This window comes from Nyctibius grandis, chromosome 9, assembly GCF_013368605.1.
Source record: "Nyctibius grandis isolate bNycGra1 chromosome 9, bNycGra1.pri, whole genome shotgun sequence".
NCBI classification, from domain to species: Eukaryota; Metazoa; Chordata; class Aves; order Nyctibiiformes; family Nyctibiidae; genus Nyctibius; species Nyctibius grandis.
In genome coordinates, this window is record NC_090666.1 from 17,201,281 (window position 1) to 17,228,239 (window position 26,959).

The 26,959-nt window shown below is 37.9% G+C and overlaps 1 protein-coding gene across 1 annotated transcript in view; it reads left to right on the top strand.

Moving 5' to 3' along the window:
* STK39 (serine/threonine kinase 39) overlaps nucleotides 1-26,959 on the top strand; it is a 105,469-nt gene that overhangs the window by 16,110 nt on the left and 62,400 nt on the right. The window contains exons 2-10 of the mRNA XM_068407786.1: nucleotides 6,860-6,972; nucleotides 12,064-12,172; nucleotides 13,489-13,630; nucleotides 15,834-15,889; nucleotides 18,699-18,808; nucleotides 18,901-19,002; nucleotides 19,197-19,330; nucleotides 22,232-22,280; nucleotides 22,387-22,452. Of these exons, the coding sequence (XP_068263887.1) occupies nucleotides 6,860-6,972; nucleotides 12,064-12,172; nucleotides 13,489-13,630; nucleotides 15,834-15,889; nucleotides 18,699-18,808; nucleotides 18,901-19,002; nucleotides 19,197-19,330; nucleotides 22,232-22,280; nucleotides 22,387-22,452 (881 nt within the window). The remainder of the gene's footprint in view (nucleotides 1-6,859; nucleotides 6,973-12,063; nucleotides 12,173-13,488; nucleotides 13,631-15,833; nucleotides 15,890-18,698; nucleotides 18,809-18,900; nucleotides 19,003-19,196; nucleotides 19,331-22,231; nucleotides 22,281-22,386; nucleotides 22,453-26,959) is intronic.

Below are 26,959 nucleotides of genomic sequence, written 5' to 3' on the forward strand. Positions count from 1 at the left end.
AAATAAAGCCTCTCTGACAAATTAAAACAAAAATCTCTCAGGCTGGGGTTTAACATCAGCACTTCTTGTCAGTCTCTGTTCGGAGAGCTGCAATGGGAACAGAGAGAGGGGGCAGTCGTGAGGTGGAAGGAGGTAGTGAGCAGTCTCTGTTTTTCCTTTCCTCCCTTTCCAAACTGTGTGCATATTGCCAGGTTTACTTGGATGCCCCAAATATGGTTAATGGTCATCCTTGGACTTTCCAGTCTGCTCTTAGTTTGTTGATGGCATTGTACCAAGCTGACAAGTTCTGAGCTCTGTAGGGCCCTAGGCAGAAGTCTCCTTACCAAGAAAGTGTCTGAAAGAAAAAAAGCCATCACTTAGGCTGATACTTTATTTGAAAGCTGAACACAGTCACTATTAAATAAACCTGTATCTAATCTAAACATATATGGTTTAACTTTCTAGCCACAGATTTCTTTAATGCCTTTGTCAGTCAGGGTAGAGCTCTTTTAAAATTCTTTTACCGTTACTGGTGGTGATAGCTGGTTAGTCTTCAGATAAGACAGACATTTCAGAAGAGTTCCTGCAATACAGTGTGTCTGGGCTCACCAGTGGAGAAAAGGAAGACTTTTACATTTTCCAGATCATCAGTATACGTTCTCCACTTTCTTGTACCGTACTGATTTGTCTTATTTCCTGAATAATTAGTTTGTGATTGGTAGTTATTTGCTGTACTCTGATGCTAGAAACCTCTGTGTTCAAGAAGGTAGTTTCTTGTTCTCATGTGCTTTTGGCAGAAGAATTACTTTATTCTGTTCTGCAGATTTGACCGGTAGGGAGTTGTAACAAAGTACTGCAAAGCAAACCTCAAAATATTTCCTAAAATTTATCTAGTCAAAACATCTGATATAACCAGTCCTTTTACTATTTTAGTGAGGGTGAGGGGAAATAAAGAGAATAGTTCAAAAAGCCTAGTCATTCCCTCCTGCCCTTGTTTTTCTTGTGTGTGGGGTTTTATTGCTGATTGTAAAACCCCCTGCCTTTTTTTTTTCTGCATGGAGAACATGATGCCTGGTTAATGCTCAAGCTTGCTGTATCTTAGCCTTAGCACAGGTTGGCTCAATGCTTGTACAGAAATTCTCTTTTAGATTTTCTATAATGCATAATAATTTTGACATGGACATTTAGGCTACTTCTCTAAGACTTCAGTGGGATCACAGAAGTATTTGTAGACCTTTATCATCTTTGGAGAGATTTTTCTGGATTATTTATGCAGCGTGCTTTTGAAAAGTACTATGGGATAAGCTAGACCTCAGAGACTTTGTGTAAGCTACTCTCTCACAAAAAGGTAAATACAACAATTGAATAACCCAGAGATTCTATAGCCATAACGGTAATGTTTTTAAATGGCCAACTGCAGAACAAATTAATTTTGTATAGCTCCATGAAGAATTAATGAGATTAATTGTTGAAAGAGAAATGCAGAAGTAGCAGTTCTATGTATGGGCATAGATTTCATAGAACACTTAATGTATTTTAAATGAATTATGTCATAATCCTGATGGCTAGGATAAACAAACTACTATCCAAGTGAATTATAAGGCGAGAGATTTGATCCCAGCATGAATTAAGAACACAAAGTGAGCCAGAATTGTTAGTAAATTGTATTACATGGTTATCCTTAAGTTCTTAAGAACACAAGCGTTTATGTTGAGTGAAGATGGAGAGAGAAATCATGAGTTCATTTTCATGAAGAAGTTAAGTTTCAGAAAGATTTAGAGTTTAGTATAGTGGTCTAAATGACCATTAATGAACTGATTTGTAACTTATTTTTAATCAATGGAAATAATATGAAAGAAAATGAGTAATACTGAAAGATCTCTAGAGTACTGTGGGGTAAAAGCTGGAAAACAAAAGAAATTAAAGGTTCTTAGTTCTCTGTTTCTTAACCAAAAGTATTGCTTTGCCACCAACAGAATTGATTGTTTTGAGACTGAAGAGATTAGTTCTGCACAATGCTGCCATGGAATATGTTGAAGTACTGATCAGTTCGTAACACATACGTAGGAATGCTGGAAATATGCTACACAATATTGTATGCGATATACAACATCTACAACATAGCTTTCAAAGCCTGTATGTAAGCACAGATGCTTTGCATGTTACATAAAAAAAACCCACATGTTTTTGAGTGGAAACGTAAGCTAGATTGCATTTGTGCAGGCACGGTTTGTGTGCACAAGTGCATTCTGCTCTATGCAAAAGGAATCCTGCAGTTACATTGCATATGAGCTGTATTTAAGAATTACCTAGGGGATTCTGTTCTTCAGAACTGGACTGTCTGAAAGATTAAATAAAAATTCTTTCATAGCGACTTCATCCATTTTCATAGAATTTATTCTATTTAGTACTGGCTTCTTTTACAGAGAGTTACAGTTTAGTCTTGGATTTGAGGCTGACTTAAAATTTGTGTGCACTGATCAGCTACATTTAATAGGAGGTTTCTATATGTTGGGGGAACAGAAGAGGTGTGTTAAAATGCATATGGTATAGGTCGGTATGTAAGAGTTTGTATAGATTCTGAGATAAGGTATTTGGTGTTCTCCAATTATGACTGCTGTCTAACCCGTCAGATACCTAGTCAACAAGAAAACTTACCATTACAGACAAATTACATCCTCCTCTTCCGAGATCAGGTAGAAGAACCATAGGGTTGGGGAAGTGTCTTTGGGTAGAGTGTCTGAAGGGACTTAATGAATGCAGAAATCTTTCAGAGAGGTTTGTGTTGGAATACTGTAGAGTAACACTGAGCTACTAAAAAAAGACTTGGTAAATCATTCTGGGATAATGAGGTTACTGACTTTTGGTTTTGAGGAGAAGAAAATTGAAAGGAGTAGTTGTAGATCTGTTTTGAATAGAGTTACTGGGCAGTGATGAATGGGTGGAAAGTGTCAGACCTTTATATGTAACAGGGAGTAAATGAAGTGTCACATGCTTGCATGAAGAAGGATGTGTGCATGCGCAATGTGCAAGTGGTATGGTCCAGCCATCTCACCTCACTGTCTGTCTTTTTGAGACTTGACTAGTGGAGGGTAGATAAAGCTAAAATATTGATGTCAGTTGTTCACCACGCTTGTTCAAAGATCCTTATTCTGTTTGCCAGCTGTAGACAGGTTCTGTGAGGGTAAACTCCTGTAAAAAAAAAATAGAGAGAAAAATGCCTTTATGTCAGATTAGAACAATTTGAAGGAACTTATTCAGTTAAGCTTAAATCCTGGATGAGTATTCATGTTTGAAAAGTTTTCATCTGCTTTCTGTGAAGCATGTGCAAAGTGGAATGCAGAAAACTGCTTTTAGGTTATGTCCTTCAGAAGTGAAGTGTGGCCAAATGTCATAGCTCTTGAGAAGGTTTCTATTGCATGAACCCAAATAGTTAAAAGCAATTCTAATGGCTCTGCTGCACTCAGGGCAGGATGGTAGTGAGTGCATGGTTCATAGCATGAAGGAACAGATTGGCTGTAAGGCCATGCTTACACTAGAGAGAGGGATGGCAGCAAAAAACGTGAGGACAAGATGAGACTCTCTGACTTGATGCCTACTACTCCCATTTCACAATACGCAACTGGATGTGGACTGAAATTGCATTATTTCTCTGCTAACTTTTGAAATTGGCAAAGAGAACTTGTCTGTAGGAGGAGAATGGCTTTTCCACTAGTGGAAAAAAACCATCTTTCTTACAAAGCTGTTTTTTTGAGTCTGACCCCGGTAATCCTTTGTTTTGTTCTTGTACAGGAGGCAGCTGGATGTAAAGGCTTCCTGGTCTATCCAACCTGAGCTTTCATTATATTAGATCAGTTTTCTAATTAGAAACTGAATGCTCAAACCAGTCTGTGCTTTAGTTGTGGTGTAGTTAGCATGTTCTCCACTGTGAGGGTTAGGTTTTGGAAGACTCATGAGGTTCAGCATACCTGAAGAAGTCATGCCTTCTGACAAGGAGTGGTTGACTGTAATCTATTCTATGAAATCATTTCCTGTGACCCTACGTTGTTATGCTAAACAGTTGTCTGTGACAATTTTGTTTCACTATATGATAGTGCATTACTCATGTAGTCTGTTATCTCTCAGCTGAAATGCTTATCTGGGTAGGCCTGTTTATAACAGTTTCTCCTCTGGAACACTTCACATTTCTACTTGTTTAGTAGACTAGAGAAGGGCATCTTTTTATTGACACAAAAGGAGTCTCCTGACCAGATGTCAAAGCTGCAGATTTTCCTCGTCTTTATCCGCGGTTGTTCACCTTGTGAGCCAGAGGAGGAGTGGGGAACATCTTTTAAGAGGAAAGAGGCACGTAGCCACTAAGTGCCTGGCTCCTACTTCAGTATTTGAAACTGCTTTTTCAAATGGGTTTTATATGCAGGTCCCACTGAGAATGCAGGCTGCACCGATTGCCTTTACTATCAAAATACTGTATTGTGTAGAGTATTCAAAAGGCAGGAGAAGGAAGAAAGCAAGGTAGATTGGCTTTATTCTAAACATAGAAAGCGTTTTGCATGGTCAGGGTATCATATTCTTGTGGTGAAGACTATCCCACTGCAAGTCATCTCTGAGGAGAAAACAGAGAAATGCACTGAAAGGCTTTTCGTATGAATAAATTTCAAACTCTAGTTTATGTCCTAAAATATCACATCTCATCCTCTTTTAGTAGGCAGAAGAGGAACGGATCTTCAACTTGTGCATAAGGATAGCTCCGGATTAATTTTGCAATCAAGAGGTTTTAAATAGTAGTAAGCACATAGTCTTTGGTTTGGGGTCTCACGGAACTTAAGCAAGTGATGTAGTGGGATGGGGTCAGGGGTGTGACAGGACCTTTTTATGTAATCTATTTTTTCCAAAATGTTTTGAAGTGTTACTTACTGTCATTTTACTTTAGCTTGAGGAAGCATTCAGAATTTTGTCCTGGTGATGGCTGAATAATTTTCCTGTGTGCTTTTTCTGTTTGTCCTTTATGTGGCCTTTGTAGATGAATCTATTTTGAAAGTGAAGATCTGTTTATTTCCTAGAAGTAGATAAAACTACTGGCATAGATGAAAAAGATACAGCAAGGAAAATCTCAGTCTTTGCTCCTGTATCCTTCATAGCTAAAAATTTGGTTTCTTCCCCCTGCCTCAACCTACAGTTGTGTATCCAAAGTAACAAGAGGATTTGTGTCTTGATGTCTACCAAATGAGAACTTCATTAAAGTGATGTAGATGAGCCTTACTTGAGCTGAATTGTGCTGACTTGCAGGTTCCTTCCTTGCGATGTCTTGTTTAATTTTTAAAATCTCTCTTAATTCTTTTATTACTTACATTATTGGAATTTTTAAAGGCTTTGTTCTGTAAGCAGACAGAACAGGACATGTCAATATTTGTCTGTGACTGCATCCTGCAAAAACATGACTAGTTAGTCCTGTTGAGACTTTTCTTTAAGATGAGCTCAGAATTTTGTAATGAAATTCATACAGTGAGTTAAAAAGCTTTGTGATTTGAGTGCAAACGTCATGTGAACAAACGATACATGAAAATAGCTAGCAAATAGCAATTAAGGCATGGACAATAACTTTCAGTCATGAGGTATTGTCGGTGCTGTTTTCAGATGTGCAGAGGGAAAAGCTCTCAATTGTTCTTAAGTCGCTGGTAACTGAATCCACGTTTGTAGAGCTTGACAACAAAAGGCTTTTTGTCCACAATTTGTATTCATCTAGGACATGCCAATTACTGAGCCTAAATAGAACATAGTGTACGAGCAGGCCAATATAACATGTTGCTCAATTTGTGACTTACCAGAAATCCATAATTTATATTAAAATAGAATTACAGGTAGAAGCTACTCGTCGGGGGATTTTGGATTTCTGCATGAATGAGCACGATGTAATTACTTTGAGGGAGCACACACTGCTGTATTTGATGTGGCAGCAAGATGTGCAACCTGGGCAAAACTCTTTCTGAATATTACTTGCAATCATTTAATTAATTTAGTGAGGCAGTATTGACTGAGGCAAAGCCAGTGGGTGCTTGATAAAAGAAGCACCAAGACCTTTTACTCCTGCTGTTTGCAAATAAAGCATACTAAAGAAAATTATTCTAATGCTTTCACCAAAATTTGTTCAATTCTACCAAGCTTTGTCATCAGTGTAATTTTATGACCATATGTGATTTGCATGTCAAGTAAGCATGTCTGACTTTCTCTGATGGGCCATACTGCAACGTGCATCTTCTTATTGTTGGCGTGATACTTGCGCCTCCTGCACTCTTTACAAGAATCAGCATGCTTTTTGTGGGATATTACCCTAATCACGGTGAATGAACACAGGTGAAACTGTAGAAGATTTGGCATGTACAATTTTACTGATATTTTTCTGTTCGTTGCATAGTGGGAACGAAAACCTGGTTAAAAAGGGACTGACCTGAAAGAGCAGAAAGAAATAACATTTGATAAAGCACACACTCCCCACCCCTACGCGTAATGTTTTTAATTGTGTTAACTGTGCAAGTCATGTTCTTGATAAAAACAGACGTATCCAAAGACAAAAGTGTAATGGTTCCCCAACTATGTGAAATGCATTGAGGTGGTGGGTGTGACTTGATAAATGAGCACACCGTTTTAAGCTGTCAGCTTGGGAATTTTTTGTGGAATATGGAACAGAAATTTTGAGGTTTTTCTTCTCCATTTGATAAGTGTGCAAGCTGTCTTGCTAGTGGAAAGGTATGCATGTGGGGAAAGCACTGAAAAAGGATAAACAGCGGATTTTAAGTTATTAATCAGTGTGGGATTTGTAAGTTGGTCACTGGTTTAAACTCCTGTTATATTAAGACTGTGTTCCTCTTCTTCCCTTTCTCAGGTAGCGGTGCTACAGCAGTTGTCCAGGCAGCGCTATGCAAACCCAGGCAAGAACGCGTAGCAATAAAGAGGATCAACTTAGAAAAATGCCAAACCAGTATGGATGAATTACTTGTAAGTAAATCAGAGGGAAACATATTACATGACTATATTTGTTTTGATTTTGGTTTTTTGCTTGGTCTAAGAGTGAGGTTAGACTTTTATGCAGGATAATAGTGAGAAAAGGATTTGAAAATAATCTGAAAGAAGTATGCCCTTCCCCTAAAAATATATTTTACTAATGACTATTTTCTAAAGCCACAAAAACAAGAAGTGCAAATTTGAATCTTGGGATAGCTGACTGTTGAGAACTGTGGGAAGAACCTTACCCCTTGCTTTCTGGAGATCTGGTTTTCAAGAGATTACTGTCTGGTTGTCTGTCTTTTCTTAATATTGAGGAAAGATACATTTTCCTTTGGTTAAAAGCTGATTAAAAATATAGAGGTAAAATTTAGTAAGTCTCCTTAAAATGTCTAAAGCACCAAAAGGTGGCAAAAAACAGTTGTTGGATCATTTTGTAATGATAACTTTTGAGGGGAAAAGTAGGAATGGCTACACGGCCATCTACACAAGGAAACTCTTGTTAAAGCTAATAACACGCATTTATCCGATAGGCCATAGCAAGCCGTCTGAGGAATGCTGTTTGTTTGGGTCACTGATCAGAGGAGGAAGGGACCTGTAAGAGGCCCTTTGTAAAAGGGACTGCAGGAGTTTTTCCTCTGCACTGATTATGGCAATCCAGACAAAGTCGCAAAGAACTGTTAAAAAAGGAAACCTGTTGCTTTCTAATGCTCCTAGTCAGATGCTTATAAGACTAATGCATATTTATACATAGGCAGCATAACAAGAGTTGAAGGACACAAAGCCATTCTAAAAGTGAGAACACTCTCTTCTGTTCCACAGGTTATACTACTGCCTAGAGACTGTGGGCTTTTTCTAATGCAGAAATTCCTGCCTCTGAAGGAAATGATCTCCTCAGCAGGGAATTGCCAGTGCAAAAGATATCTTGAATTTGATACAGAGGGTATGGTCCATCCAGTTTCTTCAGATAAAATGGCTTGTTTACAGTGGAGGACCCAAAATGTTCTTCCCCTGGTGATCGATGGCATTCACCTTCAGTTTATGTAACAGCTTGTATGGGATATTGTTGTTTTTTTTAAAAGAAGATTATGATAGTAGAAGCTACCTCTTGAGGTAGTGAGACTTCTGTCCACTAAAAACTCAAAAGGTAAATTCTGAACTGTGTTTAGAAACAGAACAGCCCAAGGTGAGATGCTGTGCATGATGTATTAACATCTACAGCCCATAAAGAACATTCCTATAAAACCAGAAATACTAATCATTGTAATGTAAAATGGTCAAAATGTGATCTTTTTTGATTAGAATTTGAACTGATAATGGTAATTAAGAATTAAAAAGTTACAACAAATAAAAACAGACAAAACTGCCAAAAATCTGTAAGAGGGCGTCTAGAGAAATAGCTGCAGTTAGTTACCAGCTCGTACAAAGTTACCTTAGCAAGTGCTTGATTATCTTTACTGCTGACATGTCTCCACTGTCTGCCAAATGAGGCAGTAGGTCTTGAATTTTTTGTCCTGTATTGCTTTCTTTTGGTATGAAGACAACTGTCCATACCATCTCTTTTATTTTTTAACATAAGTCAGTTTCTGCTTTTCTGTGTTCAGATTTTTTGTTTCTTTTATTTGTTGATCTGTTCATAAATTCTGCCTTTTCAAGTTCCTGGTTAGGAGGGTTAAAAAAAAAAAGGGGGGGGGGCCATGTATGATTCCTTTTATTTTTATATGTGCGTACACACACATGCATGCATACACATACATATTTAATTTTTTTTTTTTCTGTGAGGGGAAGTATACTTACTCCGACTCAGTTCTAAGAGAGAGATTTTAAAATTTTGTTTAAAAAATGTTATTCTTGAAAAGGGCATCCTTGACCTTCAAAACTGTTGTTACAACTGTACTAACATTTTTGTTTCAGTTGATAATACTTAGAATGCTCTTGTGCTTTGGGTTTTTTTAACACCGTTTTTAAATCTGCTTAGTTTTCAATCACTTATTTTTCTGATCAAACAGTTTCCATTGGGACAGGGATGTTCTAAAAGTCTGTCTGCCCTCCGAACATGCTGGTTTGTAAAATCCTGCTGCTGAATGCTTACGGATGGTGTGCAGAGGCACCCTTCACAAATTCTCAGCTGTGTGGCCTTCAGAGAAGTGGAAAATGCAGCAAGCCTGGTGCCCATGTAAGCAGACTTAGGATTTGTGTCAATTAAAATAGAAAGGCAGTGAGGGAGGGAGTTTAAATAATACTAAGGTTACACAAACTGCCAAACTCCTGAAATTCAATACTCTGTTTCCTGCAATGTCCTGTGTTCTCACTATTGTAAGCTGTAACTTAACCCCATGAGCCAAGGAAACAGTTCCTGTCCTTAGTATTGTCCTCACTGTATATCTTCCCCCATCCCCTTACCTCCATTTTTTTAAAACAAACAAAAAACTCAACACTAGAAACCAAGGAATATTCTATAGAACAGGTTATTTGATTGATTAGATTTTCTAAACTGTCTTTCTGCTCTGGATAGCCCTTCGAGGCAGGCTGTCTGGAGGAGCCCCTCGCATGTTATGCCCAACCCCAACCCCTCAAACAGCTGTACCCCGGGTGTCCGTGGAGGAGAGCCCGGGGAAGCACTCACAGGGCTGTGGCACCTGCCTGGTCACTGGGAGCCGGACCCGGCCCTGTGGGCGCTGCAGCTGAGCGTCGAAAGGAGCTGTCTCGCAGTTGCTTATTGACTGTGTCACCCACCTGCCCTTAGGCTGACACACATTTTTGTGCAGCTGCTCAGTGAAACTGGATCAGGAATAACCTGGCCAAAAAGAAGTTAGCTTTTAACCTGGGCTTATTTCCTAACGCAGTGCACAAACACTTTTGCTAGCACAAGGGAGGGAAAAGCAGAGGGGTAAGGGAGAGACTTTAAAGAGCTGCTATGGCTTTGGTGCTGTCAAATGTCTGAAGTGACGGGAATGTGAAGAAGGCTCCGGGGCATTCTCCTGGACCTCCTGCTGCAAGCTTTTCCTCTGACAGTGTATTTTAAGTTAATGCTTTTCTCTCTCACGTATCGTGTGCCTGTGTATATCGTGGGCCTCAGCCAAATAACTGAAGTTTGTGGAGGCTTATCGTTCTGTGTGTGATAGGGGCGCTCCAGAACTGCAAGTCTGAAATTAATACTTTCCTGACTAAAATTTAATCCCTTATCTCTCATGGAGTGCTTTCTATTTGTTTATTTTTTGTTTTGCACAGACTCTTTTTGGATAAAGTTACCAAAGCTGAGACACAAGGTGCCTTTGGCCATGGTTACTGTGATAGCTCAGTTTTTGCTGACAAGTTGATGCAGGCAGACAAAATATTCAAAGCACCTTTCAGTTAGAGAAGCTTACCACAGTCAGTTAGTTACATTTCTGCACTATTAATGTGTGAGTAAAATAGATGAGGTGTATTTTTGCCCAGTAGTGGCAGGTAGCCCTTTTGAGCCATCGTTATATTACCAGCATAGGAAAAGAATGAAACAATGTAAGAAATGAAATAGTAATAAAGAGTGGGAGGGTTACAGTTAAGATTTGGTATGGATAGCTGAATTAAGAACTTGAGGCAGTAATTTGACTTGTGTTTAAGCTGACGTGTCTTCTGGGAAAGTGAAATGAGCCCCACATATCTTTCTTCTGTTTTCCACCTACTGTCTCCCAGAGTGGGGGGTGGAAATAGCAATTTTGCAAATTGCTCAGTTATTCAGGCTCATTGCATGACTATCCAGGCATTCATCCTTCTGTGGTTCAGGGCTTGGAAGTTGTCTAGGGAGGAGGACTTTTGACAACAAGACTAGCTGAAATGTGTATCAAACTACAGCCTGACTTAATAGTTACCAACAGGCATCACGAGATTAAATCAGTCTTTAACACATAGAATTAACTTTTTATTAGAAAGTGTCTGTAGTCTTGAGTGCATTGCTAATAACAACAACAAAAAACCCTCTTTGAAACACTTGCTGAATTGAGGTTGAAAGTTGAAAATTGCATCTGTGGCAGCTTTAATCAATCTGAGGGGGACTGCCATAGTGTCTGCCTTGCACCTGTGCTGGTGAGTCAGTGTGTAGCATGGGTCTGCTTGAAAGCAGTTGCTTTTCAGGGAGGGGGAGGGGAGGTGGAAGAGTTTGGTTTTTAGCTGGATTGGCTCCCTGACTGGATCACCCTGCAGGACCATGTCCTCTAGCACCAGGGATGGATCAGGACTGTGTGGCCAGAGGTGGAGAGGGAGAAGTAGAGTTGTGGGAGCTTAAGTAGGTGTGAGGCCAAACCCTCTGGTACAAGGAGGCCTAAATGCTGCTATGTAAAGGATTGGCAGGATAATGACATCTGCCAGAAAGGTGTTACAGAACAATTATGTGAAGGAGTGAATAGAAAAAGGACTCTGCTTGAAATAACAGATACAAGGCAGTCATTCTTAATGTGTACAGCTGTGGCGTGTCGTAGATGGCGTTACTTGGTAGTGCCACATTGTGCATCTGTTGGTGCCTGTGTGCTCTTCTAGTCAATTGTTTCCTCTGACTTCTGCTCTCTAACATTGCTTTTTCCTCTTGCTCTTATGTTTGGCTGCGTGGCTCTGGTGTCCACCTGTCCATCCCACAGGAGCTGAGACAGTGGTGCTGTGTCCTTTGTCCAACAGCTTCCTTCCTCCTTTCTCACCTGCTCCCATTCTACTCTTTTCGTATCCCTTTTGAACAGGAAAGGCAGTAGGTTTTGATCTTTCCTTGTGTTTTGTTGTCCAGCCTGTACCTTCACCTTCAGCTCTTGGAGACTGCTCGTTCTTCATTGCTCAATCTGAATTTGGGACTTTAACAGTAATTTCTTTGCTGCTCTTGGAAGAAAATTGGTGTAGTTACACCTGTATCTCCTGGCCAAATCTCCCTTGTGTTCTTTGCAATAATGTTTTGTCTTGCACGCAGATCTATAGGTAAATTGAAATGTTTTGGTGCCTTGATGCATATTCTGTGCATACTTCAGTTCTGTTATAGCATTTCACTTTGAAAATTAAACTTTCTCTCTATACAAGCAGAACTAATACCTGGCTGTGTTATGTTGGGCTTTGTATTTCTTACAGAAAGAAATTCAAGCAATGAGTCAATGCAATCACCCCAATGTTGTGACCTATTACACATCTTTTGTGGTGAAGGATGAACTTTGGCTGGTTATGAAGCTGTTAAGTGGGGGTAAGTTACTGCTTTTACTTCTTTAGCTGCAGGGAAATTGTATGATTTTTTTCCTAGTGTACCTTCTTTGAGTTAATTGACCTAAACCAGGTAAAGAGAGGGGGGAGAGAGACTACACAGGATGAACCTTGAGACACAGATGTGTTCTAGCAGGAATGTGCAAGCTTAGAAAGTTTGTATATGTATATTGATAGTACAGTCTAAGAATTACTGAGATAAATTCTGTTGATCTAACTACTGTAATTTTTTATGCTGAATCAATATATTAAAATTCTCTATGAAGGCTGTGTAGGGAAAACTGATCAGAATTAAGTCACTTCTGTCAGTGTGGCCTTTTTTTGAGTTTCTCTAGAATCCATTCTATTTTTGTAAAAATGCATATATTTCTGATTTCATAATGAGTGTTTCTCATTCCTTATTCAAGGAAGATCTTTCCTAGGACAGGCATTGTACGTGTTGCATCCTTTTTATTGCTTAGACTAGCCAAACACTCATTACGGTTTTTATGATGATAGTTAATGGTGTAAAAATCTTACTTGGTTCTGGGAGAGGAAAAAGGGGCTGAACTCAATGTGCTTGTGGCTTAGAAAAGTAAGACTCCAAAATAAGATGTTCTGGTCCTGGTTGCTACATGAGATTAATCTTGATGGCAGCAACTAGTTCACCGTCATGTTAGAAAGCAAGGACGGGAAGTGCTCATAAAATAACACTTGTTACGTCACATCTGGTTGAATTGCTCAGTTCAATCAAAAGCAAGCATAGACCCTGAGAGAAACCAGTGATTCATGAGAGGAATTTACTGTGAGCTGTTGAAAAATGCTTGGATAAAAAGAAAATGTTGCCATTAGATTCTTTGAAATTTATAGTAACTGAAGTTCAATGTCAAACTGGGTGTCACTAGGGATGTTGTCATCATTTGTTTGCAGAGAATAACTCCTTCCAGTCTTGCAGTTGCATGTTTACGTTGTGAACACATGAATGATAATCTAAGCTGGATAATAAACCAAAACCTTAGCTGTACGTGTCTGTTTAAATGTAGGATACTCCTGAATTCTTAATAAATGGTACCTTAGCAAGCTGTTAGCAGATCTTTCTAATGGATCATTGAGTGTTACAGTATTCTTGACAAAACCAGTGCTTTGTTTTTCATTTGAACGAGGAGGTGGTGTGCTTTATTGTGAGAGATAGTTACATGAGGTCTGTGCATGTACATGCAAAGACTTAAATTGCAGTAGCATAGAAAGAATGAAGAAATATAACTTTCTCAAAAGTCTGATATTATAATGCATTTTTCTTTCCTGAATCTGCAATATTAGGTTCAATGCTTGATATAATAAAGTATATAGTCAACAGAGGAGAGCACAAAAATGGCGTCCTTGAAGAACCCATAATAGCAACAATTCTTAAAGAAGTTTTGGAGGGCTTAGACTATCTACACAGGAATGGGCAAATTCACAGGTAGGAGCATATACACAGTGAAAAGCATTGTCAAAGTTGTGTGTATAGTTTGTTGATACTGGTCAGCTGCAGTTGCTTGGCTAAGCAAATTGTGTTGCCTCTTTCACATACTGTAAAATGTGATCAGTAATTATCAAATGATAACTCTTGGGCAGATGCTGTAATCTTGACTGCAGTTTGTCACTAATCCTTAGTACTTGCCTGGTCTTTATCCTGTGTCTCTCTCCCATAGTTAGGATAGGTCAGTGCTGCACTAAGTATGCCAGAACTGTGGTCTTTACTCCTGTACCTGCTGGTACTCCAAGTATCTAATCTGAATCTAGTTTATGTGGTATGGTCTGTGACTTGGTTATTGTGTTGCACAGGAAACCTCTAATCTTGGGCACTCAGGCACTGCTGTGTAAATGTGAAATTTATTTTTTCCTGGTAATCAGTAATGTCTGTTACAACTCTACAGACCTCTCTTTATGATCACATGTGAAGCTGGGATTGGTACTATGGAACTACACCTTGGTGTATATGCATCTAGTGATTATTCTCTTCTATATATTCTCTCTCCACTAACTTCCTCGGTGTAAATTGTGCAGATCCCCTGGGGTGGTCTATACATATCTGCTGTAGCAATCCACAGGTTCCTTCCACTGTTTGAGTGTTGGAAGTGCTGTACTCTGACCTGCCTAATAAATTTTACTGAGGTGGATTTGCCTTTTAAGGAAGGTGCCTGCAACAGGCGCTCTGTATGTTTCAAGCATTAGCCTTTTATAAGGGAATCTTTTAAACAAAAAACCAGATTTGTTTCAGACAGAACTCTGAGAATGGAGGTAGTGCAGATGTAGCACAGTAATTGTTCTTTATGTGTACTTCTTGTGTCTCATCTTATAAATGAACTGCCTCTGATGTAAATCAAGAACTATTTCCTCCTTTTGCAGAGAGAAAATTTAGATAAATGGGGAAATAAAGAACAATTATCTTGACTTCTGGTCTGGAATGCCAAAGATCTGCCTCAAACCTTAATTCATAGTCTTCTGTTAAGCTGATATTGTTGCGGAAGGAACATTCATTAGCTTTTAAGGATAACAGGACCCTTTGAGGTCAGATTTGGGAATTCCTCTTGTCTATTCTTAAAGGACCTTAAAAAAGATAAAAAGAGAGATATCTGTTTGTTACATCTGAGATTTCTCCTTTTTTGTAACATCTAATTTGTAAATTGTGCAGTACCACAGAATTTCTGTTCAAGATGATACAGTGTGCATTCCTTTTCCCATGTATGTTGTAGGTGAAAGCTGTGGTAGTTCAGGGAACGCTGTGTCAGGTGGTATTTGCCAGTTGGAGATGTTTCCAAAATTGTTCAGTGATTTTGTTCTGTTGTTTTGATGCATTCTTGTTTATATATAAGGAAACAGGTTATGTTACCTTTCAGTAACAATGTGTTAATGATTTTAAGTAAATCTTGCAAAGATTGATTTGCTCAAATTCTTAATGTTTATTATATATTCTGTATGAAAGATTTATCCTGTGCATTAAGAATGGGATGCACATTTCTATTAGAAAAAACAGTGAGAAAGGTTTCTTCTTAACATTATGTGTGAATAGTGTGTTAAAAGGATATAGCTGACTGTTAAGCACATGCTGAACTTCTGACAGATGCGGTGTCAAGTAATTTTTCATCATGGTACCCTATAGCAAAATATGGTTGCTATTCTTGAGCTTTAATAGATTCATTGGGTAGAAATCTGTAGTATATTTACCTTTCTTAGAGATGGGTCTCTTCTCTGAAAAGATTAAAGAGAACTTTTTTTCAACTTTTTCACTAGTGGTGCAGTTGGATGTGAGAAAGCATTAATTCTTGCTTTAAAGCTCTGGAAGCTCTCAGTTTGTGAGATTATAGTTATAAAAGGCAGTAAAACAGACTTTGGACCTAAATATTTCCGTTCTCAAAAATCTATCCCTGAATTTGCTCATTTTATGCCAGTGCTGAATTTGAGTCTTTTTATACAAGGGAGTTTGTGAGAGTTTTGAGTTATGCATTTTGTTTTATTGTAAATCAGTTACATTTTATACTTCAGTTCCTGATTCTGTCTTTTAAATTTTAAAATGCTATCTTGTGAAACTAATTAGTATGCAATATTTATTTATTTATTTACATAAAAAGTGCACATATGTACTTTCATGTATAAAAGTAACCTCTGTTTGTACATTCTAGAGATTTGAAGGCTGGCAATATTCTTCTGGGTGAAGATGGCTCTGTACAAATAGCAGGTAATGGCAATGGTAGAGTAATGGCTAAATAAAAGAAAAAGGTAATTGCAGCTGGATTAGGGGCAACAGATACAAGTTTTTCTGTTGGCTTTTAACTATTCCTTTTGGAGTGCTGTAGCTGCAAGCTACCAGATTTCAGGATTCTTAGTTAATGATACATGATCTAGAAATTATTCAGTATTTTTCTGTGTCACATCAAATATATAAGGAAGCTTTTTAATGGCCTCTTAATGTTTCCTTTTGAATCACCCATGTAGCTTAAGCAGCTTGCAAACAGTAGCAACTCGTATTTCTGTTCAGGTTTATTTCATTTATTTCTGCAAGTAATTGCAGTAGTTCCTGGGGATTCAAAAATCATGAGGACTTTGGCTATAACTTAACTAGTCACTGAGATGCATGATATATATCTCATGGAGAATTATTTTTGGGGTTTCTGCCATTTGTCTTGCAGTGGTATCGGTTGGATACAGTTTAGCATCTTAAATATCCTCTGAATGTATCTATGTGCTTCTTGAGTGGTACTCCATAAGAATCAAATTATTTGGTCTTCAAAAGAGCTTAAGTACTGAGCAAGACCCCATATCCCCTCTCTCAAGTTAGTATCAGGTATCTGGAAAATAGAGCGAGCAGGTGGTGATACCTGCCCCTTCTCCCAGCGTACTCCCAGGCCTTTCACAGTTTATATATAGCTCGTGATCCAGCGCTGAAAGCTTTGTGTTTGGTAGCCCTTAGTAATAAAAATGGCTATAGCCAAAAGTTCTTTTTTATATAAACAATACTTTCAAAGTACTGTGTAAACATATATTTTGAGGGCTTTAATATGCCAGTGTCTGAAGTCTGTGAAACTGGACAGGAAAAGATTGGCTGGCAGGTGAACCATTTACTAATTGGAACAGTTTTAAGTCTTCTGTTTTGAGTTCAAGACTTTTAAAGTAGGTAGTCAATTTTACAGACTTGAATTTTAATAGGGTACGTAATAATTATTTATTCACTTGATTATACCCTACAGTTGTCTTCACTTTGTATAGTACTTTGTGCAACTGCTGAGATTCAAGGTCTTTGTTGTTCAAGTATTTTTTAGATCTTCTCATATTGTAAAGGAGTAGATGTCCAGACAACCAACTTAATTCAAAATAATAATAATAACTAAAAACTGGAAAGATAAAATCTCATGAGCCATCTGAATAAAGCTGTTGATTATTACTTTCACACATAATCAAATCTACTTTCTCAGTAATCAGATAACATTCAAACAGCAGCTTCATTTATCCCTTTCTAGTTCAACTCCAGGGCTTAGTTTCTTGACCTTTTCCTCCTTTTTGCTGTAGGCATCTTAATGAGTTAGGCTTTAATTGTGCTGCTAGGGCATTCAGTGCATGCAGAACTGAGGAAGTTCAGTGGCTGGATAGATGATGTCTTTCTGTGATGCGTTATTTCAATTCCCAGGTTATTTCTGATCTTCAGGTGAAAAATGTAGCAGTGTCAAGCTTGTTTCTTTGTTGGTGTGGGGCTGTTCTCTTTGGGATAGCTGAACACTGCACATTAACTGAAAGCCAGTTTTGTGTAAGAGGCTGAAATTCATCCTTTTTACATCTTTTTGCTTTGACAAAGTAAAATCTCCTTTAATCTTTGAGATTTATTTCTGCCTATTCAGCTTCTCCTTATATGCAATAGTTCCTCTTCAGAAAACCAGCATGGATTTTTAGGGCATCAAAAGCTTAGAAGCAGGTGTTTCTGAGGCTGTTCGTGCTTTTCAGAAATACAAACAAACCCTGTCTATTCTGTAACTTAAAGATTTTGGAGAAAAAAATTTTTTTTATTCATCAGGCAAGCTGCAGGGAAAATTAAAGAGTATTGCTTGAACCTTGCTTCTTACTTGTCTACTGTATTTCTGTGTGTTTTAGCAATGTAGAAGAGGTCCAGAATTTGAGTCTGTGATGCTTAATTGTTGTTTAGTGGAAAGTAATGATAAAACTACATTTTCTGTGGTTACTGATTTTTTTTTTTTTTTTTTCAACCTTAACATCAGGGAATAAAAATTGAAGTAGGTCTATAGTAAACTGCTTGAATTCAGTATAACTGGATTGTAAATAGCACAGTCTAAAATACTCTTCATGTAGCTCCATTCAGAATGACAGTATTTCTCCATACATTGGTAATCTGCTCTTCTTTCTTCCGTTTATCCCCAACCTCTCCCATACAGCTGTCACTGACGTAGTGACAGGTTCACAGAACACTAAGTTCTTTTTGCTCTATTGGAATTTGGAAAAAACTATTCGTGTCATGGTCTACTATTAAACATATATTGTTGATCACTTTGCTCATTATCTTTGATTTGTCAAATCTCTTTAAGTGTTTAAGTTATATATAATATTCCCTCTTGCTCAAATTGCATTCAAATTTAGTAGCTATACAGAAGTAGTGCCTTATCTTTGAACAACAGCAAATGCAAACCTGTCAAACCTTGGCTCAAAGTGCACATTTGAAAACCTTAAGTGACAGACATACTGGAGTCTTTTGTAACCATATTCAGGAAGACACATACTATGAGGTTAAACTTGAGGGCATATTCAGGAAGACACATACTATGAGGTTAAACTTGAGGGTGTCCTAGTGCAGATCTCCCAGATAAAACTGTACCATCTAGTCGATAACATTTCAAGAACAGTGTGTCATGAAACATAGGTAAGCTCTGCAATGGAGGGTTTCTATCAGTAGACCTTTATGAATTGACTTAATTTCTAAAGTGTAAAACTTTTGCTTTGTTATTGGTAGTTGAACAGATTTTGGCTTTTTTCCCCCTTCCCAGATTTTGGCGTCAGTGCATTTTTAGCAACGGGAGGTGATGTTACTCGTAACAAAGTAAGGAAAACATTTGTTGGTACTCCATGTTGGATGGCCCCTGAAGTAATGGAGCAGGTATTCCTAATGTTAAAAAAAATATTTTCAGTCTTTAATTTTTGGAACTTGAGACATCACCACCTTGTTTTTCCTTTCTGGTTCTATTCCAGGTGCGAGGTTATGACTTCAAGGCTGATATGTGGAGTTTTGGGATAACAGCCATTGAGTTAGCAACAGGAGCAGCACCTTATCACAAATACCCTCCTATGAAAGTAACAATCACTTTGTATTACTTAATGCTGTTAGCTGTATTATTAATGCTGCTAGATGGTTAGCACTACTTCATTTTCAATAGCAACTCAAGATATCTAAATATACATATTCTGTGGAATATTTATTCTCTTTTAATTTCTACATGTTTTGAATTGATTTTGCTTACAGTACCTCATTTTTGGGTTTACTATAGGTGTTAATGCTGACGCTTCAAAATGACCCTCCCACTTTAGAGACAGGCGTAGAGGACAAGGAGATGATGAAAAAGTATGGCAAATCTTTTAGAAAACTGATTTCATTATGCCTTCAAAAAGATCCTTCCAAAAGGTAGGTCATTATTGCTATGTACAGTGGAATTACTTTTTTTAAGTATACAGACTACTTAAAATTCCAGTGTTTAAACATAATCTTTAAGTGTATGATTTGAATTTTGTAAGTAGCAGCCTTCAGTCATCTTCATCTGGGAAGAAGAAATTGCCTCTTAATTGTTGCTTAAGTTTTCTTCTGGGTTGTTAACCTATTTATATTTAAATATACTGTTCAATTAAAATTGGTGAAAGAAAAGTCCTTGCTCTACATCTTAATTCCTCATCTGAGGCAAGATATAAATCTTGATATTATGCATAAGTCTAGCAAGACTGTTCAGGTTGATCAGACAGAACTGTTGGTAACCAAACATATCAGTCTTGGCCTTTAAAATAAATTAAAAATAAATAAATAATTTATGTTGATTTTTCTCATTTTGTGACATAAGCTTAGTATTGCCTTTAACTTGGATATTTCCAGAGAAAATTACTTATTAAGAGATAATTATTTTTTACTGTAAAGTTAGGGGCTCCAAGCCTGTTGAGAGTTTTCCTAATGTTTATTTAGGCAATTGCATGTTGTATCTTTCTGATTTGTTATTGCTTGCTGTGTTTTGTGAATAGGATAGCCAAGATGACGAAAATACTAAACATCTATTCCAAAATCATTGCTGAGGTCCCAAGTTCCCAGAACAATTAATTTATTTATCCTTTATTCATTTTTATGCAGACCCATTTTTGTAGGTTTATTTTGCTGAAGGGTTGGAGGAGGCACATTCTAATTAACATTACTTCCTAAGGGTATTTAATATGTCATTTTTTGGAAGAATTTCAGAGCTGGTATTTCTGGGAAAAAAAGGTTGTTCTGAGAGAGTAATCCTGATTGAGTACTGTGTGGGTCTTTTATGGTGTGTACTTCTCTTCACTGATGTTACGCTAGCTTAAGTCCAGGATACTGTTGTAGGGAGTCAAGTTGAAAATGTGACAGCAGCAATACTAGAGAACAAGTATAATTGAGAAAAAAGATTACGTGGTAACATCTTTATTCTTGAAATCCTTCAAATTCTTTTTTGCACAGAAGGATCATTTGTGTACTGTTTTCAGATTCCCAAACCCTTACAATTGGTGGTCTTAGTAGCAAGTCCTGATGCTTTTAAGCTTAGCCCTGCAGTTTGGCTGCTTACAGATAAGAATGAAATGTGTTCTGGATAAACAAGCTTCTTTGCATTTCCAGGGTCCAGCAGTTTTCAGGGCAAGATTAAACTGGTAGGAAGACATGAGAAGTAAATAATTAAAATGGTTTTCCTGCTCTCCTTGAATACATAGTGCTGAGTTACCTGATCTGTAGTTATGATATCAGTGTTGAAACATTAGTGTTTGAACTAATTACACTAACTCATTACACTGATATTTAAACATGTGCAATATCTTCATACTCAGGATTGCCTTGAATTGAACAATTAGACCAGCAGATAGGTGATTAGATCTGTGTGCCAGTCACTCTAACCGAGGAGCGAGTGTCCATACATTGTGGGGTCATCACTATTTTTTATGTTTCTCCCAAGACAGGATTTAATTTTGCACGGAGATACCTTCATAATTGTCAGGTCAGTTGGGGGAGAAGTGCCTGCTCTTTGTGGCAAATTCTAGGAGTGGCATTGCACTGTTGTTGTCTCAGACCACGATGTTTTCTTTTGGGGATCTGTGTGTGGGTGTTTCTCTCTCTCCCCAGTACCAAGGATGCTGCTTACAGTCCTCAGCTGCAATTCACTGCTGCAGCCTGTGTGGAAAACAGGCCTAGAAGGCATGTCCAGACCAGTTCAGAAGTGTCTGGCGTAATTAATGGTAGAGGAATGGAGAACACTAGTTTGGATAAAACTTTACTAAGACTTTAGCTTTTAACTGTGCATATCCCTGTTATGAGATGTGATGGTAGTGGATCACTGAATCTTGTCTTAAAGTTAAGAGTTAATTCGAGATAGAACTTTAAAACTTTGACCAGAAACTGATTTTTTTTTTTTTTAAATGTTCCCCTTCCTTCTTGCTCATACAAGGTTTATGTGTGAATTACTGCTAAGCCTGGAGGTTTCCACAGTACCACTACTAAGAACTCCTTTATTGTAGAGTTGGGTGCTTTGGAGGGGAAGAAGAATTAAGTGCTCTATGGAACTACTGCCTGTGTCTAAATTGGATGCTTTTTGTTGGTGTCAGGAGTTGTTTCATTATTTCTAGTGGGAGTGAACCAGTATATACATACACACTACTTATTACTCTTCTTCACTTATTCTTCAGATGTGTCCTCAGAGAAAGAAACTAGTTCAGATTTTGGGGGTTTTTTTTGAGACTGAAATTTTCCAAATTGAAACTTTCTACTGTCTTATCTAGTTTGTGCTATATCCAATCTCTTGCTTTAATTCAAATGGAAAACTATAGCAGATGTTGCCTTCTGTTCATCTAGAAGTGATGAATCTTGGAGATTATGGCTTCCTTAAATTTAGCCGTGTCAAAATTAGTTTTGGATGGTGGTATGGGCTCCTAACAATGTAATTATTCTTTTATTGCTGTGGAGCAAAGTTCAGTTGCATTCATAGAGTCACTTGGGAAGAACGTGATACCTGAGTCTTTTTAGTTTGTTTGTTTTAAAGGTAAAATGCATTTGTGTTGAAGGGGGAAAATTGGCAACTTAGAGACTGATTTTTTTTTTCCTTTTTTTTTTTTGGTATTTTTACTGTAGGGAGGCTTAATTTTTTCATGTGTGGTAAGTGAGTACGTGTGAATTAATTCAGTAGCTATTATCATTCATTCCCCATTCATACAGTACTAATTCAAAAGTATTAGAGACGTACCATTTAACTAACGTCTTGTACTGTATTCGCTGAGAGGGGTCTTTGTTTTCTGTTCTAATTTATTATTGATCTTTCAGGCCCACAGCAGCAGAACTTTTAAAATGCAAATTTTTCCAGAAAGCCAAGGTAAAACGTTTAACCCTACGAGTAAATTTTGCTCTGCCTTAAAATCTACATGAAATGTCTTCTTTCATTGTATTGATTTTTAACTTACCAAATGTTGGTTTTGCAGAATAGAGAATACCTGATTGAAAAGCTTCTCACTAGAACTCCTAATATAGCACAAAGAGCAAAAAAGGTGAGTGTATTCACATCTTTTTCTTGACTGGTATGCAGGAGAAAGCAGGGACTTCATCTGCCTTACATTTTAGTCGACTGACTGAGCTATTCTCATATTTAGTCCTTCAAAGATAGTGACTATTGAATGAATCGTTTCTGCAGCTTAGCTTTCTACAGGAAGCCCTGGGGCATTGTGACTTCCTTTCTGGCCTTGCCAAAATGATATATGGTACTTGTCATCATACATGATACGATTTTTTCCCACTCCCTTTTAGAAAGCTACAGGTGAAATGGTTGTGCGAATAAAATGTAATCTGCAAGCGTATAGGTTCATAAACTGCAGAATTCATATCTTCATTGATCATCTAGAGAAAGGGTGAAGATGCTATAAATGGTGTTTATTGAGGACTGCCTGGTTCTTTGGATTATTTCAAATGTGATGCCCAAGTGTATGCAAGTCAGGTCCAAACTCTGCAAGAGTGCTGCTGAATTTTCAGAGCAGTAGAGTCTTATCCCACAAGTGATGGAGTTAAACCCGCAGCTATGGCATATGCTGGTATTTCTGTCGTGCCTTTGGCACTTGTGTAAATGAGCTTACCAGGTCAAGTACAGCAGATCTAAAAAAAAAATAATTCTTAACAGGTAAGTATTTTAAAACATAGGTAAGAAGCAAGCTGATGAACAGGAACAAATGTAGACTCCTGCTTGTTGTGTGTGAGAAACTATGGAACTCCCTTTCTGTGGTGACTTAACTCACTGTGTCTCCTCATTATGAAGAACCCTGCTCGGAGATTGCTGAGCCTCTGCAGGTGACAGGGTAGGGTGCTGAGTCCAGCTTTCTGAAAGCAGGCTTTCTGGGAGGATGTTCTGAGGAGGGCACTTCAGGAAAGGAACTGTTTCAGCCTTTGTTGGCACATCAATTAGGCTTCAGTTACCTGGACTGATACTTCTAAGATTTTCTGTTGTCTTTGTGAATATCGCTTTGGCATAATTCTACAATACTGAATTGTTCCTACAGCTGGTGGTCTGTACTTGGAAGAGACTGTCAGTGAGATCTGAATGCTTTAAGTTCATTCTAATCTTCTTTTAGGTGGAAGTAATTTGGGAAATCAGTGGCAATGATGGGGCTTTCTGAGAGGCTGGAGTAGAAAGCTGGAGTGGCAGGGCTTGTAGAAGGGGTGGTGTGCTGTGCAGGTTAGCATTGCAAGGTGCAGAGGAAGGCTAGGCGTAGTTCAGCTGTTTGGCCATGTGGTGGCAGCAATTCCCAAAGAAAAAATTATCCTACTGGGCAGAAAAATCAGTCGTTTTTCAATGTACATCTTGGGCCATACAGGAGTAATTTAGACGTGTTCTAGTACCACCTAAGTTTCTGATAAAGCATGTTCCTCGTGAGATTAATCTCCCAGCTGTGTCCTCAGGTCAGCTTTAGAGACTGCATATTAATTCATACTTACATGTACATATACTTATTTCTTTAAATAACTTAGCATCTGGAATTGCAAAATGAATGCAGGGTAGTCTCCCATACACCACCAGAAATAGTTTTCTGAATGACTTTTTGGACAATTTTTTCTAGTTTGGAAGAGTGATTCTTAAGAAATCAAAGCTGTGCAGTGCTAGAGACAAATTAATAGGTCTTTTAATTACAGCATAAATGGAAAAAATATTTAGGTTTTAGCTAATGTAAATGCTAAATTTTTTATATTTTAAAAGGACACAAAATTCATCAGGGATTTAAAATTTAATTCACTTGTTACAACTTTGCATGTAGCTGGCTGTTTTAAGATATCATAAAATATAAATGTATTTTACTATTAAAAACTGTGGGGTTTTATTTAAAAAAGCTTGTGTAAGTAGAGTTTGGTTGCTCAAACATTAACATGTGAAATGTCTAAGAGGTCACTCTTGGAAGAAGTAACCCCTGTAATGGAAAAAAGAATGTCACTAGGGCAAGAGATGGGAAGGAGCTGGTGTCATCGCTGCTTACATTATCTTCTGTAGCACTCGGTGTGAAATGCCTATAACTAATGATCCGTAGCACCACTGCTAGCACAGATGTCAGATCTGCCCTGCAGTAATTTAATTTTGCTTGCATTTACCACATGTATAATTACTTAGCCTTGTTGCCTGGAACTCCAGCCTCATTTTAGTTTTAACTTTAAAATCTTTTCTCTTGACATAGTGTTCTCATGTTTGTTTCTTCTGCTTTTACAGCTTATACGTGGCAACTGTTTTGACTAAATATGAGTTCAGGTCTGTTTGTGAAATCCTGAAAGCAGGTACACGTGGTCTTGTATGTGTGAGGAAAACAATTGATGCTGTAAAGGTGTGTCCTGTTTTAAAATCCAATTCGATAATTAAACAACACCTACATTGTGTGTTTAAAATACTGTTTAACATCAGAGTTATAAATGAAATCTTTGTGCACATATTCCCCCTGTCCCAGTTTCTTTATTTGCTTTTAATTCTGCTAATTTTGAAACTATGCCCTTCTGCCTGGCCCTATCCTAGTAATTAAGGATAACACTGAAACACTTCTGGAATTGTCTTGCCCAGAAGGAACATGTCATGCCTCTTCCTGTGCAGAACCTGCTTAAGTATATACCGGTACTGATCCACAGAAATGAGTGTTACACCATGCAACTACTGGCAATTCTGGATTTCGTTAATGTGACTGCTCGCTTGTGAGAGCATTGCTGGTGTCAAGAAGAACTAGAGAAAAGACTGTGGCGAATGGTCCGAGCTCAGTGCGGTCTCGTAAGCGGGGACGTGCTCTGAGGCTGCACTTTTGTCATTGATAGAAATGTGGGAGCGCTGATTGCAGCCTCTGCCTTGTTAGGTGGTGTGATGGTAGAGCAACCTGCGCTGTCCTGCTTGGATCAGGGCTGTGTACACCCCTGTTACACAACAGCTTAGCAAGAATTTCGATACACTATTTGTTAACACATATTGAAGTAGGTTTAATTTTGAACAGAATGCTCTGTCGTTTCACTTGTGATTAGAATTGCTGTATTGGAATAGAGGAAATTTGAAACAGCTTCCAGAATTCCACAGTCGGTTTTGAAATCTTGTCACACTGAAAAATTAATTATAACTGTAAGTGCTCTGTATGCCCAAAGGCTCTGGGACAATTTTGTGGTTTTCTTATCCTGTTTCTTTAATTTTTAAAATCTTCTGCATGACTGCCACTTCTACAAAGTGAACAGGGAAAAACATGTATCTGCATTTCATTTTATTGCTGTCTGAAGTTCTGCTAGTAAAAAAAATAAAAATTTGAGTAATAATTGGACTTGAATTCTGTCATTGGGAAGGTGGTATTGCTCTGCGCTGTTAACAGAAGCTCTTTAGAGCTCAGAGTTGTAAGTTACTGGTAAAAACCTGTGACAGCATAAAGAGATGAGTAGTGTGAGTGATACCAGTTTTTATTAAAACTTCAGTAGAAATACCCTTACTGATGGGTTCTAGCTCTGCAGTACAGCTAATTTAGGGAAATGATCATATTACCTTGTAGAAGAAATCAACAATCCCCTGCATTTAATGAGGAAAATATCATTGGATCCCAGATTTCTTGGACAGCTCTAACAGCATGATTGCACCTCAGCAAAACATACATATGCAACATTTCCTTGCTTCAGTAATGGATTTAATCTGATAGATACTAACACCCTTACCAATGATGGGTGTTAGTACAGCTGGACTCCAGACCTTTTGAAAAGCAGAGAGCAACATTAGCTTGAGCTCAGATTATTAATAAAAATGTATATTCATTGCTATGATTCTTTATACATTAAAAAATGCTTATTTCATTAATGCTGATGTATAAAGAGAAGGGACATGTGTACTGGAACACCTTTTATGGAAAACAGCAGCTGAACTATAAGTGTGTATTTTGCAAGACTTTGTGTGTGGGAGACCCCTCCATCACAGAGGATTTAATTGTTCAGTTTACTTGGGATACTGCTACAAATGAAAAGAAGTAGTGCAACTGTTTTTATATCGTTGGATATTACTAGAAAAAGTAGAGGAGTAATTGGCATTCAGACCGTGTTGGGTTTTTTGTTTATTTTCAATAAGTTGTTGGAGGTAAAACTTAATGGAAACACTTTTTGCATAAAATGTAAATTTGACACAAATTCACATAATCAGAAAGCAGTCCCTGCATTAGTGGGTAGTAGAAGTGGAAAGTGTTTTAAGGGGCAGACACACGCAGTTGCGTCAGCTTTGTTTCAGCATTTCAGATAAAGGAAAAAGATTACTGTCAGCATTTCTGCCAGCTGTACTTAAATGCAGTTGTGCCATAAGATACAAGGAACTTCATACAGTATATGGGTTTGTCCATTCTTTCTTTCACAGAGTGCTTTTACCATCTGTGTAGAGTTTGTGAGGTTGGATTTTGTTCCTTCTCAAGTGGAGCTAAGCTTTAAAACAAACTATGGAATAGTTGGCTCAGTTGAGTGTCTCTTCTACTTCAGATGGCCATAAGCATCTCTACAATAACTTGTATTATTTGTTTTGGCAGGTTTAGA